Source organism: Fusarium oxysporum, chromosome II, assembly GCF_013085055.1.
Source record: "Fusarium oxysporum Fo47 chromosome II, complete sequence".
Taxonomy (NCBI): domain Eukaryota; kingdom Fungi; phylum Ascomycota; class Sordariomycetes; order Hypocreales; family Nectriaceae; genus Fusarium; species Fusarium oxysporum.
In genome coordinates, this window is record NC_072841.1 from 2,105,743 (window position 1) to 2,117,486 (window position 11,744).

General features: G+C 48.6%; 4 protein-coding genes across 4 annotated transcripts; 2 read left to right on the forward strand and 2 right to left on the reverse strand.

Annotated features, from left to right (window-relative positions):
* Positions 1–794: 794 nt before the first annotated feature.
* On the reverse strand, positions 795–1,730 carry FOBCDRAFT_269080 (uncharacterized protein; the record flags this gene model as incomplete). The annotated part of the gene is made up of 1 exon (XM_031173296.2): positions 795–1,730. One exon carries the CDS (start codon positions 1,728–1,730, stop codon positions 795–797), a length of 936 nt encoding a protein of 311 aa, XP_031050081.2.
* Positions 1,731–4,778: 3,048 nt separating this feature from the next.
* Positions 4,779–5,673, forward strand: FOBCDRAFT_214673 (Alpha/Beta hydrolase protein). The gene has a single exon (XM_031173298.3). It carries the CDS (start codon positions 4,843–4,845, stop codon positions 5,629–5,631), a length of 789 nt encoding a protein of 262 aa, XP_031050083.2. The 5' UTR covers positions 4,779–4,842; the 3' UTR covers positions 5,632–5,673.
* A 1,529-nt stretch (positions 5,674–7,202) lies between these two features.
* On the forward strand, positions 7,203–8,904 carry FOBCDRAFT_176315 (general substrate transporter; the record flags this gene model as incomplete). Its single annotated transcript, XM_031173300.3, has 2 exons — positions 7,203–7,483; positions 7,539–8,904. The coding sequence occupies 2 exons, from the start codon at positions 7,203–7,205 to the stop codon at positions 8,902–8,904; spliced, it is 1,647 nt and encodes a 548-aa protein (XP_031050085.3).
* Positions 8,905–9,011: 107 nt separating this feature from the next.
* On the reverse strand, positions 9,012–11,450 carry FOBCDRAFT_247901 (uncharacterized protein; the record flags this gene model as incomplete). The annotated part of the gene is made up of 3 exons (XM_031173301.3): positions 11,318–11,450; positions 9,714–11,236; positions 9,012–9,048 (listed from the first exon to the last, which is right to left on the reverse strand). Exons 1-3 carry the CDS (start codon positions 11,405–11,407, stop codon positions 9,012–9,014), a joined length of 1,650 nt encoding a protein of 549 aa, XP_031050086.3. The 5' UTR covers positions 11,408–11,450.
* Between the last annotated feature and the right edge of the window lie 294 nt (positions 11,451–11,744).

The following is an 11,744-nucleotide window of genomic DNA, read 5'->3' on the forward strand; positions in this document are numbered from 1 at the left end:
GCAATTCAATGGGTCACGAAAGGCTAATAGTAGGCTGGAATTGGTCTAGACTCTGCTTGACTTAGCGCGTTTTCGAGGCTCATAGAGTGGGCCAGGCCTTATCTTATCATTGGGGCGTCACTGATGGTCTTTTGCAAGTTAAATTTGGATGCTTTATACACGTGCAATTCTGTGAGTGTCTCGGGATGGAACGAAATTTATCTGCAAATGTAGTACCAACTAACTGACACTGCCATTATGAATGACGATTTCCCATTTGTTGATTGCCCCGAGAAACTGATTGTATCCTCGTAATACTTCTGTCCAGATGGGTTGCGAGTCAATCATCTGCTATCCTTTCCCGCTCAAAGCAACCAAATCGTAGTTTTTCAAGGTCTATTGTCGGGCTTAACATGGGAAAACTGATAGGTTCGGAGTTCAAACTAAGTTCACATTCCAACCAATAATCCAATTCCCATTTAAAGTCCCCATTGTGTACGTTGTGACTGGCGGCTATCTCATCTAAGTTCCAAGGGCGATCGAGATTGAAGTTGCATTGAAAGATTGAGCTTCTCTTGCTTTCAGAAGCTCTCTCGTCTGATGTGATAGTGGCTCGGGTCTGTAAAAAGACCCAAGGAAACACAGTCGGTGTAGAAGGTCTGCCAGACAATGGTACGTTGGAGAAAAGTGGTAAACAGTTCGGTAGCGAGGTTTAGGTCGGGACTTCCATCAAAAATAACGGACCAAGACCCGGAAGGCATTCCCGCTTTCACAACTTCTAATCCATGCACAACCCAATTAGAGAAGGCCACGTCCTAGTCTAGTCCAGAGATTGAGTCCAGGCAGTGGAACTCTCCGGGGTGTGGCTCGCTCCGTTCAAAGATCATGCCGTTCGGTCCGTAGGCACTTGGCTGTTCGGAGTCCATGACGAGGTTTTGCCAGACGTCGACCCACTGTTCAACATGCAGCTTTGGGTTTTGTTTAAAAAAGGGAATCAATCCAATAGCATGGGACTCAGGGAAACCAACTGAAATCCTGTCTTCGTTTAGTACCAGCTTGTGCAGATATCCGCGTTGGGTTAATGATAAACGGTTGAGAAATTTTACAGCGACAGCTGTTGCCGAGAACCAGTATTTTCGACGATATGTATACTTTGGTCCCTTGTATGTTGCATCAAACCATCTCGGATCATCTCTTTGGATCGGAAGCCAGCTGCCTAAGCTATCCAAGAAGCGATGCCGTTGCAGACGTTCCGCAGTTTCCCTGAGCCGAGCGGGCGACGGGATATCCCAATAATCGAACGACATATCGAAAAGCTCTTCAGGTGAAGCCGAATCTGTCAACCCCGGAAGAACCTCATTGGTAGCTATAGATATCTCGGATGTATTCTTCGAGCTAATTTGGCGGAGGATGCACACAATGCCACGCTTGAATCTAATGGTGCTATCATTCCGGTCAATCACCTTGGTGCTGAGGCCAAAGTTCAGACGTGTGCTGACGCACTTGCGCTGCTTGATGGACCAAGCTCCACAAGCGTAGGTAATGACAGGACGAATCAACGTCAGGTAGTTTTGACGGACTGCATACATGTCAGGGCCCCACGTGCTCCCCGATATTCGCTTCATGTAACCCAGCCTCCGTCTGCACTTCTTGATGATCTCGGTTACATGAAGGTCAAAAGTCATCTGAGAGCCCACTAACACACCAAGGATGATCATCTTCTCCTGGACTTCCTCGACGAAACCTTTCATCATGGGCCTCACTTGGTTATGGGTCGGCTCTCGAACGGTTGGTTGTCTAATGTGCATGACGTGGTACTTGTGAGCACCAAACCTGATGAACAGCTCATCGGCGATGGGTAACCTGCTCATGAAGGATTTCAAGTCCTCTGTAGTTGATCTCGTAGATCCCAGAGACAGCAATGAAGTAGATGTCATCTACACAAGAGAACTGGTATAGGTGGACAGTCTCCTTCCTGCCGTCAACGTAGATGCGTCGGGGAGGGAACGTTCGTTCCACGAGAGGAGAAACAAAGAAGTAAAAGAGGACGGTAGAGAGTGGTGAACCTTGGGGAATTCCAGTGTTTATTCCAAAGCGTTCAGAGATGATGCCGGGCAAACGCAGAGTGGCATCTCGTAATGAAAGTACACGCCCGATGATGTCAACAAACCATTTTGGGAAGTCTTTATCATACAAGGTTTGCAAAAGCTTCTGACGATAGAAGTTATCGTAGGCACTGCTCATGTCCAGACCGAGGATCGTGACGACGTCATTGCTCCTAGAGCACCAATTACCGTAGATGATACGAAACAGGTACTGTAGGGCCTCGGTCGTTGTCTTGTTACCAAACTGAGTTGCAAGAAGGAGATGTAGATTTTCCTTCAAGACATCAAGCATCATGTCGGCCAGGATCCTTTCGTAAAGCTTGCTGACGGTTGAGAGTAATGAAATGGGCCTATAAGACTCGGGCTTGTCCGCCTCCTTACCAGCCTTCAATAGCATAACGATGATACTGTCCTTGAAGTTTGTAGGATGAAGTGATAAGTTGAGGCAGCAAAAGCTCCATGCCGAGCTTGATTGCTTCGTTGGGAACCTGGTACGGTCCTGGGGCTTTGTTGTTCTGAAGACCCTTGATGATTGTCCGGAGCTTGTCAGCATCGATATCCCGGGGCATGTTGATGTCCTCTCGCTGGGGGTCGTGTCTTGCACCAGACTCGTCCAAGATCCTCTTAGACTTGGGATTGTCGTTGTTGCGGAACTTGACCTTCTTGACCATCTCAATCTTCTCGTGATCCGTTGTCGCAAGTTGCGTTTCATTAGCCGCATCACTGTCGCTATGATGATCGCCCTTGTATTCGAGCGTTGGAGTTTGGGCAAACTGAATTGGCTGAGGCCTGCCCCTGGCCAACCTGAACATGTTGAATAACTCTCTCGGTGAGGTACGTCTAGTCTTGTCGTGGTTGGACACGTTCCACATCTCAGCATTCAATCTGTCGAGGTCGCGTTCGAGGAATGATATCCTCTGCAATGTCTTGGGGGTCTGAACCTTCTTCTTGAAAGTGTCCAATTCAACAAGTCGTTTTCCCAACTTCGATGCCAGCTGCTTGATCGATGAGCTTGAGGCCTGAGACCGCAGAACCTCCTGGGGACGTTCTCCATCGTAGTGACGTGTAGAGCATGTATCACCTTGGCAAAGAGGTCAGCAACCTGTTCTTCGGAGCCGACCGGGCTGTCGAAAGGCGGAAGACGGGGCTTGAGATGGCGTTGGAACTTCTCAGGAGTCATCTTGTGCCAGCAAGGCATAGTCTTAAACGTTGTCTTCACTGTTCGCTTGACCAATGTTTCAATGACACGATGGTCATTGAGAAACCCTGGCACTCTGAGCCCTTCGCAATACTCGACCGACTGGCTAAGCGATTGCTTCGCGAAAGTCAAATCGATGGCCGAGCTCCGCTTCGACTCATCTTCGGAGTTAGAGTAACTTGTCGCCTCCTGCTTCGTCTTAAGTTCGTAGTTACATGCCTTAACGCCTTAGGCAAACTTATTGCTTGATGTGCTCGTTTTGGTTTTCATTCTCCTAACCTCATCTTCTTTGAGCCTTGTTCAGCAGTGCGATTAGGTGAGTGATCCAGATTTCGTTTAAAACTTCATCAGCCCAAAATGCTCTTTCGTAGGCTCTCTCACCTGGCATATCGTCACCCTCAGTCTTACATCCCACAATCTTTGAGTTGACTCTCTCTTTCATTCTATCTCTCACTATATCTTCAACCGTCACCATGACTTCTTTTCTTCCTTCATCTTCAAACACCCTGGCGAATACTCACCCTGTTAGCCCTGGCTAGCCCTCAAGCCGCATGACCATCCTCCGGTGGTCAGAGTTCTATGACCTCATTTGTGAGAATGGGTTCTGGAGCCCGGCCGCCTCGACCAAGGACACTGCGACCCGGTCAGTCGCTCTCTCAGCATGCCCACACTATCAGAGAGATGAGAGCCCATGGCACTGAGAGCATCGCTGACACTACTTCACGAGTGTCAACGGACAGAATGAGACGCGACAACAGAAAGAAGACCAAGGTCTCTGTCACCCTTCTATGTGATCCTGGATGGCTCAGGTCATAGACCACGCCCGGCCTCCAGGCCAGGTACAAGAATAGAGAAGAAGACATCTTCAAACTCATCGTCGCTCTCCATTTGGATGACCACAGAGATGGTATCATTACACTCGTCGTCAACTCGCTATCTGATGCACAGCAGATCAGGGACCATTCTGAACTGATCCGCGATGCTTATCGGTTTAATCACCTTCTTTGATCTTGTTCAGTAGATTCATAACTGTTGAACCAAGAGAATGAATGAACGAGGTCTGTCGACGTCAATGAGGCTCAAGTGACTAGTGAAACTAATGCCGAAACTTCGACAAGGGTCCTGGCAAGGCGGCGCCCCACGTGGGGAACAACCAATTATCGCCAAGGTCGCTTTTCATCTGGACGATCAAGGGTCTAGCTACCTAATTCTGGCTTAGTGCGTCCAAGGTGTCTAGTCCCAAGAAAATCATGTTAAACCTACAATGCCAAAAACACCTAATCTAAAGTAATCTAAAGTCCACTGGGTCTGTACTAAGTTATACTAAACTTACCTAAGCCTTTTTGTCATTTAGGTTAGACGTCCTAAATTTTCTTACTTCCCCCTGGCAGCCAAGGCCAGCCTCAATTGTCTGTATCTGTGACGTAATCCGTAAGATTATAGTCTACGGATACCAACTGGGCTTATTCGCGCATCTTCACAGCAACACCGACTTTCCAACATCTCGCGAATCATTAACTGTCTTTATCTTCTGTGCGACTCTCCCAATTGTGTGGTAACATGTCGTCCACCCAAAAGTCCACCATCCTTCTCGTCCACGGCGCCTGGCATGGCTCCTGGGTCTGGAAGTACCAAATCCCTGAGCTGGAGTCCCTCGGATATACCACTCAGAATCTGGATCTGCCTTCAGTATCCGGTGTAGCGGGCAAGACACAATTGGACGATGCAGCGCATGTGAGAAGTGTCCTGGAACCACTTTTAGCGGAAGCCAAACAAGTCGTCGTGCTGGCTCATTCTTATGGTGGCCCAATTGGTTGCGGGGCTATCACCGGACTGTCTGTCGCGGAGCGAGCCAGGAACAATCTACCAGGTGGAGTTCTGGGATTCATCAATCTCTGCGGGTACATTTTCCCTGGAGGCATGGATCAAGGCGCTGTTATTCGCAGCTTAGGCGGTCTTCCTTATGTCAATTGGGATACCCCCTCTCCGGGACTCTTTGTCGCCAAAGACCCTAGTAGTCTGCTCTACCGGCCCGATGTTTCAGACGAGCAGGCACAATGGTCACTGTCACAGTTGCAGCCACAGAGCATGGCTGCGAACATGGGGATCGTCCCTCCTCAAGCGTGGCAGGAAGAGTCATACAAAGGTCGCTTGGCGTATATCAAGGCAACAGAGGATGCTGTCATTCCTCTTTCAGACCAGGAGAGCATGATTGTTTCGAGCGGAGGGAGTGAAGCTTGGAGTACGCGTGTCTTGGAGGGATCTGGGCATAGTCCACAGATTTCTCGACCTAGGAAGGTGGCCCAGGCAGTTGACAGTCTAATTCAAGACTTTCAAACTCGCAAGTGAAGGGGTGGGAGAGTTGATTATGATCTTGGCGTCACATATGAGAGAATAAATACCAACTTCTTATCTAAGTCTTAGCTTTATGTCTTTGATCGCATCAGGCTGTCTATCGATATTGGCGATGTATTGCTCAAGTGTGCATTTCGTCAACTGTTCATTTCCAACATTAACTCTGCTTAAAAACAACACATTTACAGTTACAACATGTAATAACATTTCACAACGGAAAAAGCATAAATAAGCCATGATATTTACTTCATATTTTTCTAATTATATTTTTCTGCAATTTGGTTTATGTCGTTGAAGAATTAATTATAATTGAATTGCCGTCCCTAGGGTACTGGTTTGGCCGTCATTGGTCAGAGCCTCCCTCATTTTACCACGGGAAATGCCCGAACGAGATTTTTCAGCCGTACGGGAACTCTTCAAGGCCGAATAAGCGTATTTCCATGAGCCAACCCCTAGTTTTGATGCAGCGCAAAATGTCAATGGCAGAATCGCGATTTGTCATTTCCTCTCAAAAGCGTTGAGAATTAAAGTATCAGCTCATAGGCAATAATTCGTCATGTTCGTCTGGAAATTCGGAGAGTTCAAAAAGAAAGAGATCCCGAGAGCGGGAGAAAACAATAAAAATTCGAGACTTCAGCTGGTGAGCGAATTCTTCCCCAACCGCGGGAAGTCTCTTCATTAGAAATCGACGAATTCTATCCGCGGGACGATTCGAATTCAGGGATTGTACCCGCGGGAGCGAGCAACATCAGGCCAGAGGTGGGTTCGTGAGTCGAGAGCGAAGGAGCGCAGGCAAATGAGTGACGATGAAGGGGAGGACGAGGCCGGAGCATCATGGCTTCTTATGTGCCGTTCGTGCCGAGAAAAATGGGTCTTGGCATCAATCTAAGCCCCGTCTTGGCAAAGATCAAAGGGGCTAGGACCAGAAGAGTTGGAGGTTGCGGGGTTCACCGATGAAGCTTAATCTGTTAATGCGGAGATGGCCCTGTAGCAGACGGGGACTTGGGTGATCTCATCTCAAACTCGTGGGATCAGATGCGGTGCATGTGAGCCTAGATTCAGTGCTGAAAGCTCAAAGGCCTTGACGCTTGCGTGTGTTATGCCACTATATTGGTAGTGTTCTGGAAGCCTTCTCGGGAACGAGACTGCCTTCAACTGTTGACTCGCCACGATCTCAAGCTTCTCCGCACTCGCACGGGTCCCCTTCTCTTGAACGGGGAACGTGCCCCATTTCTTTTTTCGGCGAAGTCTACCCGCGGGAACAAAATCATCGCTTGCAGTCTCCATCAACAGCTATCGCGAACTCCATCAAACCCAGCAATGACAAACCGAATCGTTTCTCAATCTCCACGGGGTAAATCACCCGAATCAAGATTTACCCCATGGGCAACTGAGTTAGTGACACCTCGTTTCAATCTCCTATAAGATCAGGGTCCCCCTTCGACCCCAAGCTTTCCCCAATCACTAGTCCAGTCCAGACCAAGCATCCAAAACTTAAAGAGTCAAGACCACCCAGACAAGCGAATTCATCTCTTCCCCTCTTTCAGTTCAACAAACACATAACAATGGCTGGAGGCGTTGTCAAGAAACCCGTCAACATCTTCAAGCTGGGCGATGTCGGTGAGCCAAAGGGCGTCTTTAACTGGCGACTATGGTTTGCTGTCTTTGCTTTCGGCCTCATGGGCGCGGCCCGCGGTATTGATGAGGGTCTGATCTCGGGCGCTTTTAAGTCAAAGGACTTCCGGGAATACATCCACTTTGAGGATTACTCGACTGTCGAACAGGCCAACATCAAGGCTAATGTTTCTGCCATGGTTCAGATTGGTTGTGTTGGAGGCGCATTGATGTAAGTATAGTCATTATGCAATCTGCCACACTATCCGCTGACTCTTTTACTCTAGTGCTTTCCTCATCTGCGATAGAATCGGACGTATTTGGGCTACTCGGCAGCTCTGCATAGTTTGGATCGTCGGAATCGTCATCTTCATGGCCAATGGTGGCAGTCTCGGCGCCGTGTACGCTGGTCGTTTCATCGCAGGTCTGGGAGTTGGTCAAACAGCCGTTGTTGGTCCCGTCTATCTTGCCGAAATCGCCCCAACAGCTGTCCGTGGTCTCTGCACTTGTGTCTTCTCCGGCTTTGTATATCTCGGCATCGTCTTGGCCTACTTTGCCAACTACGGCTGCTCTCTTCACATGGGCGACAACACTCACGCCCGCTGGCTCGTTCCTACCAGCCTTCACATCATGTTTGCAGGCTTGATTCTGATTCTTAGCTTCTTCGTCGACGAATCTCCTCGTTTCCTCATCAAGAAGGGTCAGACCGAAAAGGCTACTGCTGTTATGGCCCGCCTCCGACAACAAGATCCCGAGTCCGACTACATTACCCGCGAAATCACTGCCATTCAGCTGGCCCACGAGCACGAGCTTGAGAGTGTCAACAGCTCATTCCTCGGTACATGCAAGGAGCTTTTCCTCAACAGCAGCAACCTTTATCGTCTATATCTCGCCAGCATGGTTCAGGTTCTTGCTCAATGGTCCGGTGCCGGCTCTATCACTCTCTATGCCCCCGATCTCTTCGCTCTTCTCGGTATCAAGGGTTCTGAGACTGGTCTTCTCGTCACCGCCCTCTTCGGAATTGTCAAGCTTATCTCAGCAATTACCTGCGCTCTCTTCCTCGTCGATGTTATCGGTCGAAAGCGTGCTCTTATCGGAGGCATTGCCCTGCAGGCTCTTGCTATGATCTACGTTGGCTCATTCCTCACTGCCGTTCCCGAACCTCACAGCTCTTCCGCTGCTGCTCGTGGTGCTATGGCTATGATCTACATCTCTGGCATTGGTTGGGCTCTTGGTTGGAACACCATGTCCTACATTCTCACCGCCGAGTTGTTCCCCCTCCGTGTCCGAGCTTTTGGTACTTCTTTCGCCATGACCCTGCATTTCCTCTGCCAATATGGTAGCAGCCGAGCCACTCCCAACATGCTTTTGCCATCATCCGAGGGTGGAATCAACCCCAATGGAACCTTCTGGACCTACGCTGCTATCCTGGTCGTTGGTGGTATTTGGGTTGTTGTTTCAGTCCCTGAGACTGCTGGTCGTTCTCTTGAGAGCATGGATAGACTCTTTGACCTTCCCTGGTACAAGATTGGTCTATTCGGCAACCGTGATGCTGAGCAGCAGGATGCCGTGTACAACGAGAAGGAGAGCGTTGCTATGAATACTCAAGGACAGGTTGTTTATGTTGAGAACAAGTCCAGAGAGGTTGTATAATTTACTGGAATGGAGTTTGGAATCTTACGAATTTGATATGAAGGACAGCGATTTGATTTTTGCATGATAGTATATCTTATAATGCATACTGTTCAAGGTGACAGTTTTCACTCCGTATCTGACCTCGTCTGTAATATTCGCTTGCTTAGTTTCCATGAAATGGTCGTAAATCCCTAGTAGTGTTCCAAGAGCTTGATGCACTATGGCTAGCTGCTTCGGACCTAGCTTTAAATCCTTATCAGCCACACTGGGTCGCTGACTCTTGAATCAAGCAACATCTGGCTCACCACGATCAAGGCTGATAAGCCGGACATGATGATGGGCAGCATTACCATCTACATTGGACATGGCGATGCAGCCCGAACGGACGATCTCGCAAAGGGCGCTGGTGGCGACTACCGCTTCCTCGATTGGACCCGTAACATGACTGCCACTGGCTAAGACCCACGATACTACCCCATCCTGAATGATTAACAGGGACTAATTTTATTGGCGTTAGATTCAATACTGATTTTGCCATCTGGCATCAGACTATCCCTCAAAGTGCACCCCCTGCGGGCTGGCATGGGATGATCAGTGACATCAATGCGGGCCGAGGCGGTGGCTACCTCTATCTCGTCTGGAAGAGCGATGTTTACACTGGTTCTAAGTAGGGATCTGCTCGATATCATGTCCAAGTATTTTGAGAAGCTAGTTCGCTATCGTAGATTTCAAGACCTTAGCATACATCGGGTTATCTACTGACAAATTCTTCCCGCTCTTCTAAATAAACTTTGTCCTCTATCACCTTGTTACAAAGAGTTCTGTACCCAGCCTCGTGAAAGTAGACGTCTAGATAAGACTGATCTTTATCCCACGAGACATCAGTCCATATGTATCTACAGCCCGCAGGAATAACACCGTTCTCATCGCGACCATCTTCCTCGATCGCCATAAGATGTCGACGCGCTAACAAACTGGCCCTGGTCTCCCAACCGCCCATGGTAGATGTCATCTTTTCGAATAGGTTCAGAGAGTCCAATCGGATGGCCTTGTTCCTGCACTTTTGGGATACAAAGTTGAGGACGGGCAGAACGTAGATGTCCAAGACTGTCTCGATTCGAGTCAATGGACCCGAAGTACCCTCGACAGAGTGCATCATTTCCATAATTTCGGCAAAGACGTTGTCATACTTGTCGTACTCTGTCTCCATAGGATCAAGGCAACAGTTTAGCAAGATATAGACAACCTTTTGCCCGACGTGAAATGTCTTGGTTGTGTTTTTAGCAACCGTGTCTTTTTCAACGTCCAGTCTCTCGATAATGACAATTTCCCATTGGCGAAGTTGTTTGAGAAACATATCTCGGCGTGCCATCAAAGACGCTCTATGGAATGCATCGCAGTATGAACGATCCTGCAATATCTTGACCACGAAGATCACAGCGCGAGTGATGAAACTATTCCACATAGCGGCAAATTGGTTGAAGTCAGTCTTTGCTGAAGGGACCGTGCAAGGTATCGCTTGTGTAGAAAAGCGCGACCAGCAGTCTCTCTGCAAGGGAAAAAAACAAGAGTTCAAGCTGAAGAAGACTTGCAAACGAGGAAGAATCCGTTCAGCTTGATCCAGACCCTCGTCGTTGGAGATTGCTGTGTAGACAGGTTCTTGCTGGGGTTCAAACCCTTCCATGACTTCTTCCGCTAATTGATCTTTTTTCTGTCGCAAAAGCTCAACACTGCTTGTAAGCATCCGATCAGCTGTTGCTGTATTCCCGTGCATTAGCTCGAAGAGAAACAGGATGAACATGTTTATAAGCGTATTCCGTCGGGAAACAGTGGCGAAGTTGGACTTGATTCTGGCTTGTAAGGCAGCGATTGCTTTTGAGTGGTAATGGAGAGCGATGCGATACGTTGGGTCGCTGGATGCCCGAGAGAGGTCCGAGAAAGGTTTGAGGCCAGTATATGGCCTTGGACCAAGACGATAAAGAGATTGCATGAGCGCGCCGACACTCAAGACAGAGAACTTTACACAGTCATCGTTCATAGCTTCCCGCGGTATGACTTTGTTCCAGAAAAGGGTGCAAGGGGTGTAGCCAAAGTCATGGGCCATTTGATAACGAAAGAGATCGAAATAGGGTACTTCATGGGGCTCTAGACTGGAAGATCTAGGTTGAGCCAGAAGAAGGGGAAAGCTTTCATGACTCGTAAACCCTTGTTTTGGTAGGAGGACTTTGGGTTGTGTGAGGGGTTGGATAACCTTTTGTGCAGCTTCTCCGTATCGACATAGTCGATGTGACCTTTCGCATCGACTGCACGCTGGCTTCGCCTCGTCGCATCTCAAGTGCATTCGTTTACACTGATAATGTCAGCAAAGTACTCTCAGACACACCAATACTAGAGCATCTCTTATCCAAGTGCAAAGGCAAGGGCGGCTTACCGAGATACAGCCACTGCGACTTTTGGGTGCACCAGAACGCTTCGGCTTGCCCAATTGGATAGTGTTTATGAGTGCGTTGGCGGGAATCATGGTTCAGCCGACAGCTGCGCCTCAGAAATGCCCTTGATTATGGAAGAATAAGAGGGGGAGGTAAATGTTGAATCGGATGCTTTTCTCAGTTCTGTGCTTGAGAAAACGAGGGTGACAAGGTTAGAAACAGCCAAGGTCAGCCCTACCAGGAGCCAACAGTCAGATGCAGGTTAACCTGTATGACAAAGCACTCCACTCATCCAATGTATTCCAAACCTCTGTCATAGATGATTGGTTGGTAAATACGATTACTACTTACAGTCTAGTTTCCCCGATTTCTCCGCCATCAGCATGGATCGACACTGCTTGAGCAGCCAATCACTTTGAGCAATTAGCG

Coding starts and splice junctions, on each gene's coding strand:
- FOBCDRAFT_214673 (XM_031173298.3), top strand. CDS start 4,843: ATGTCGTCCACCCAAAAGTCCACCATCCTTCTCGTCCACGGCGCCTGG.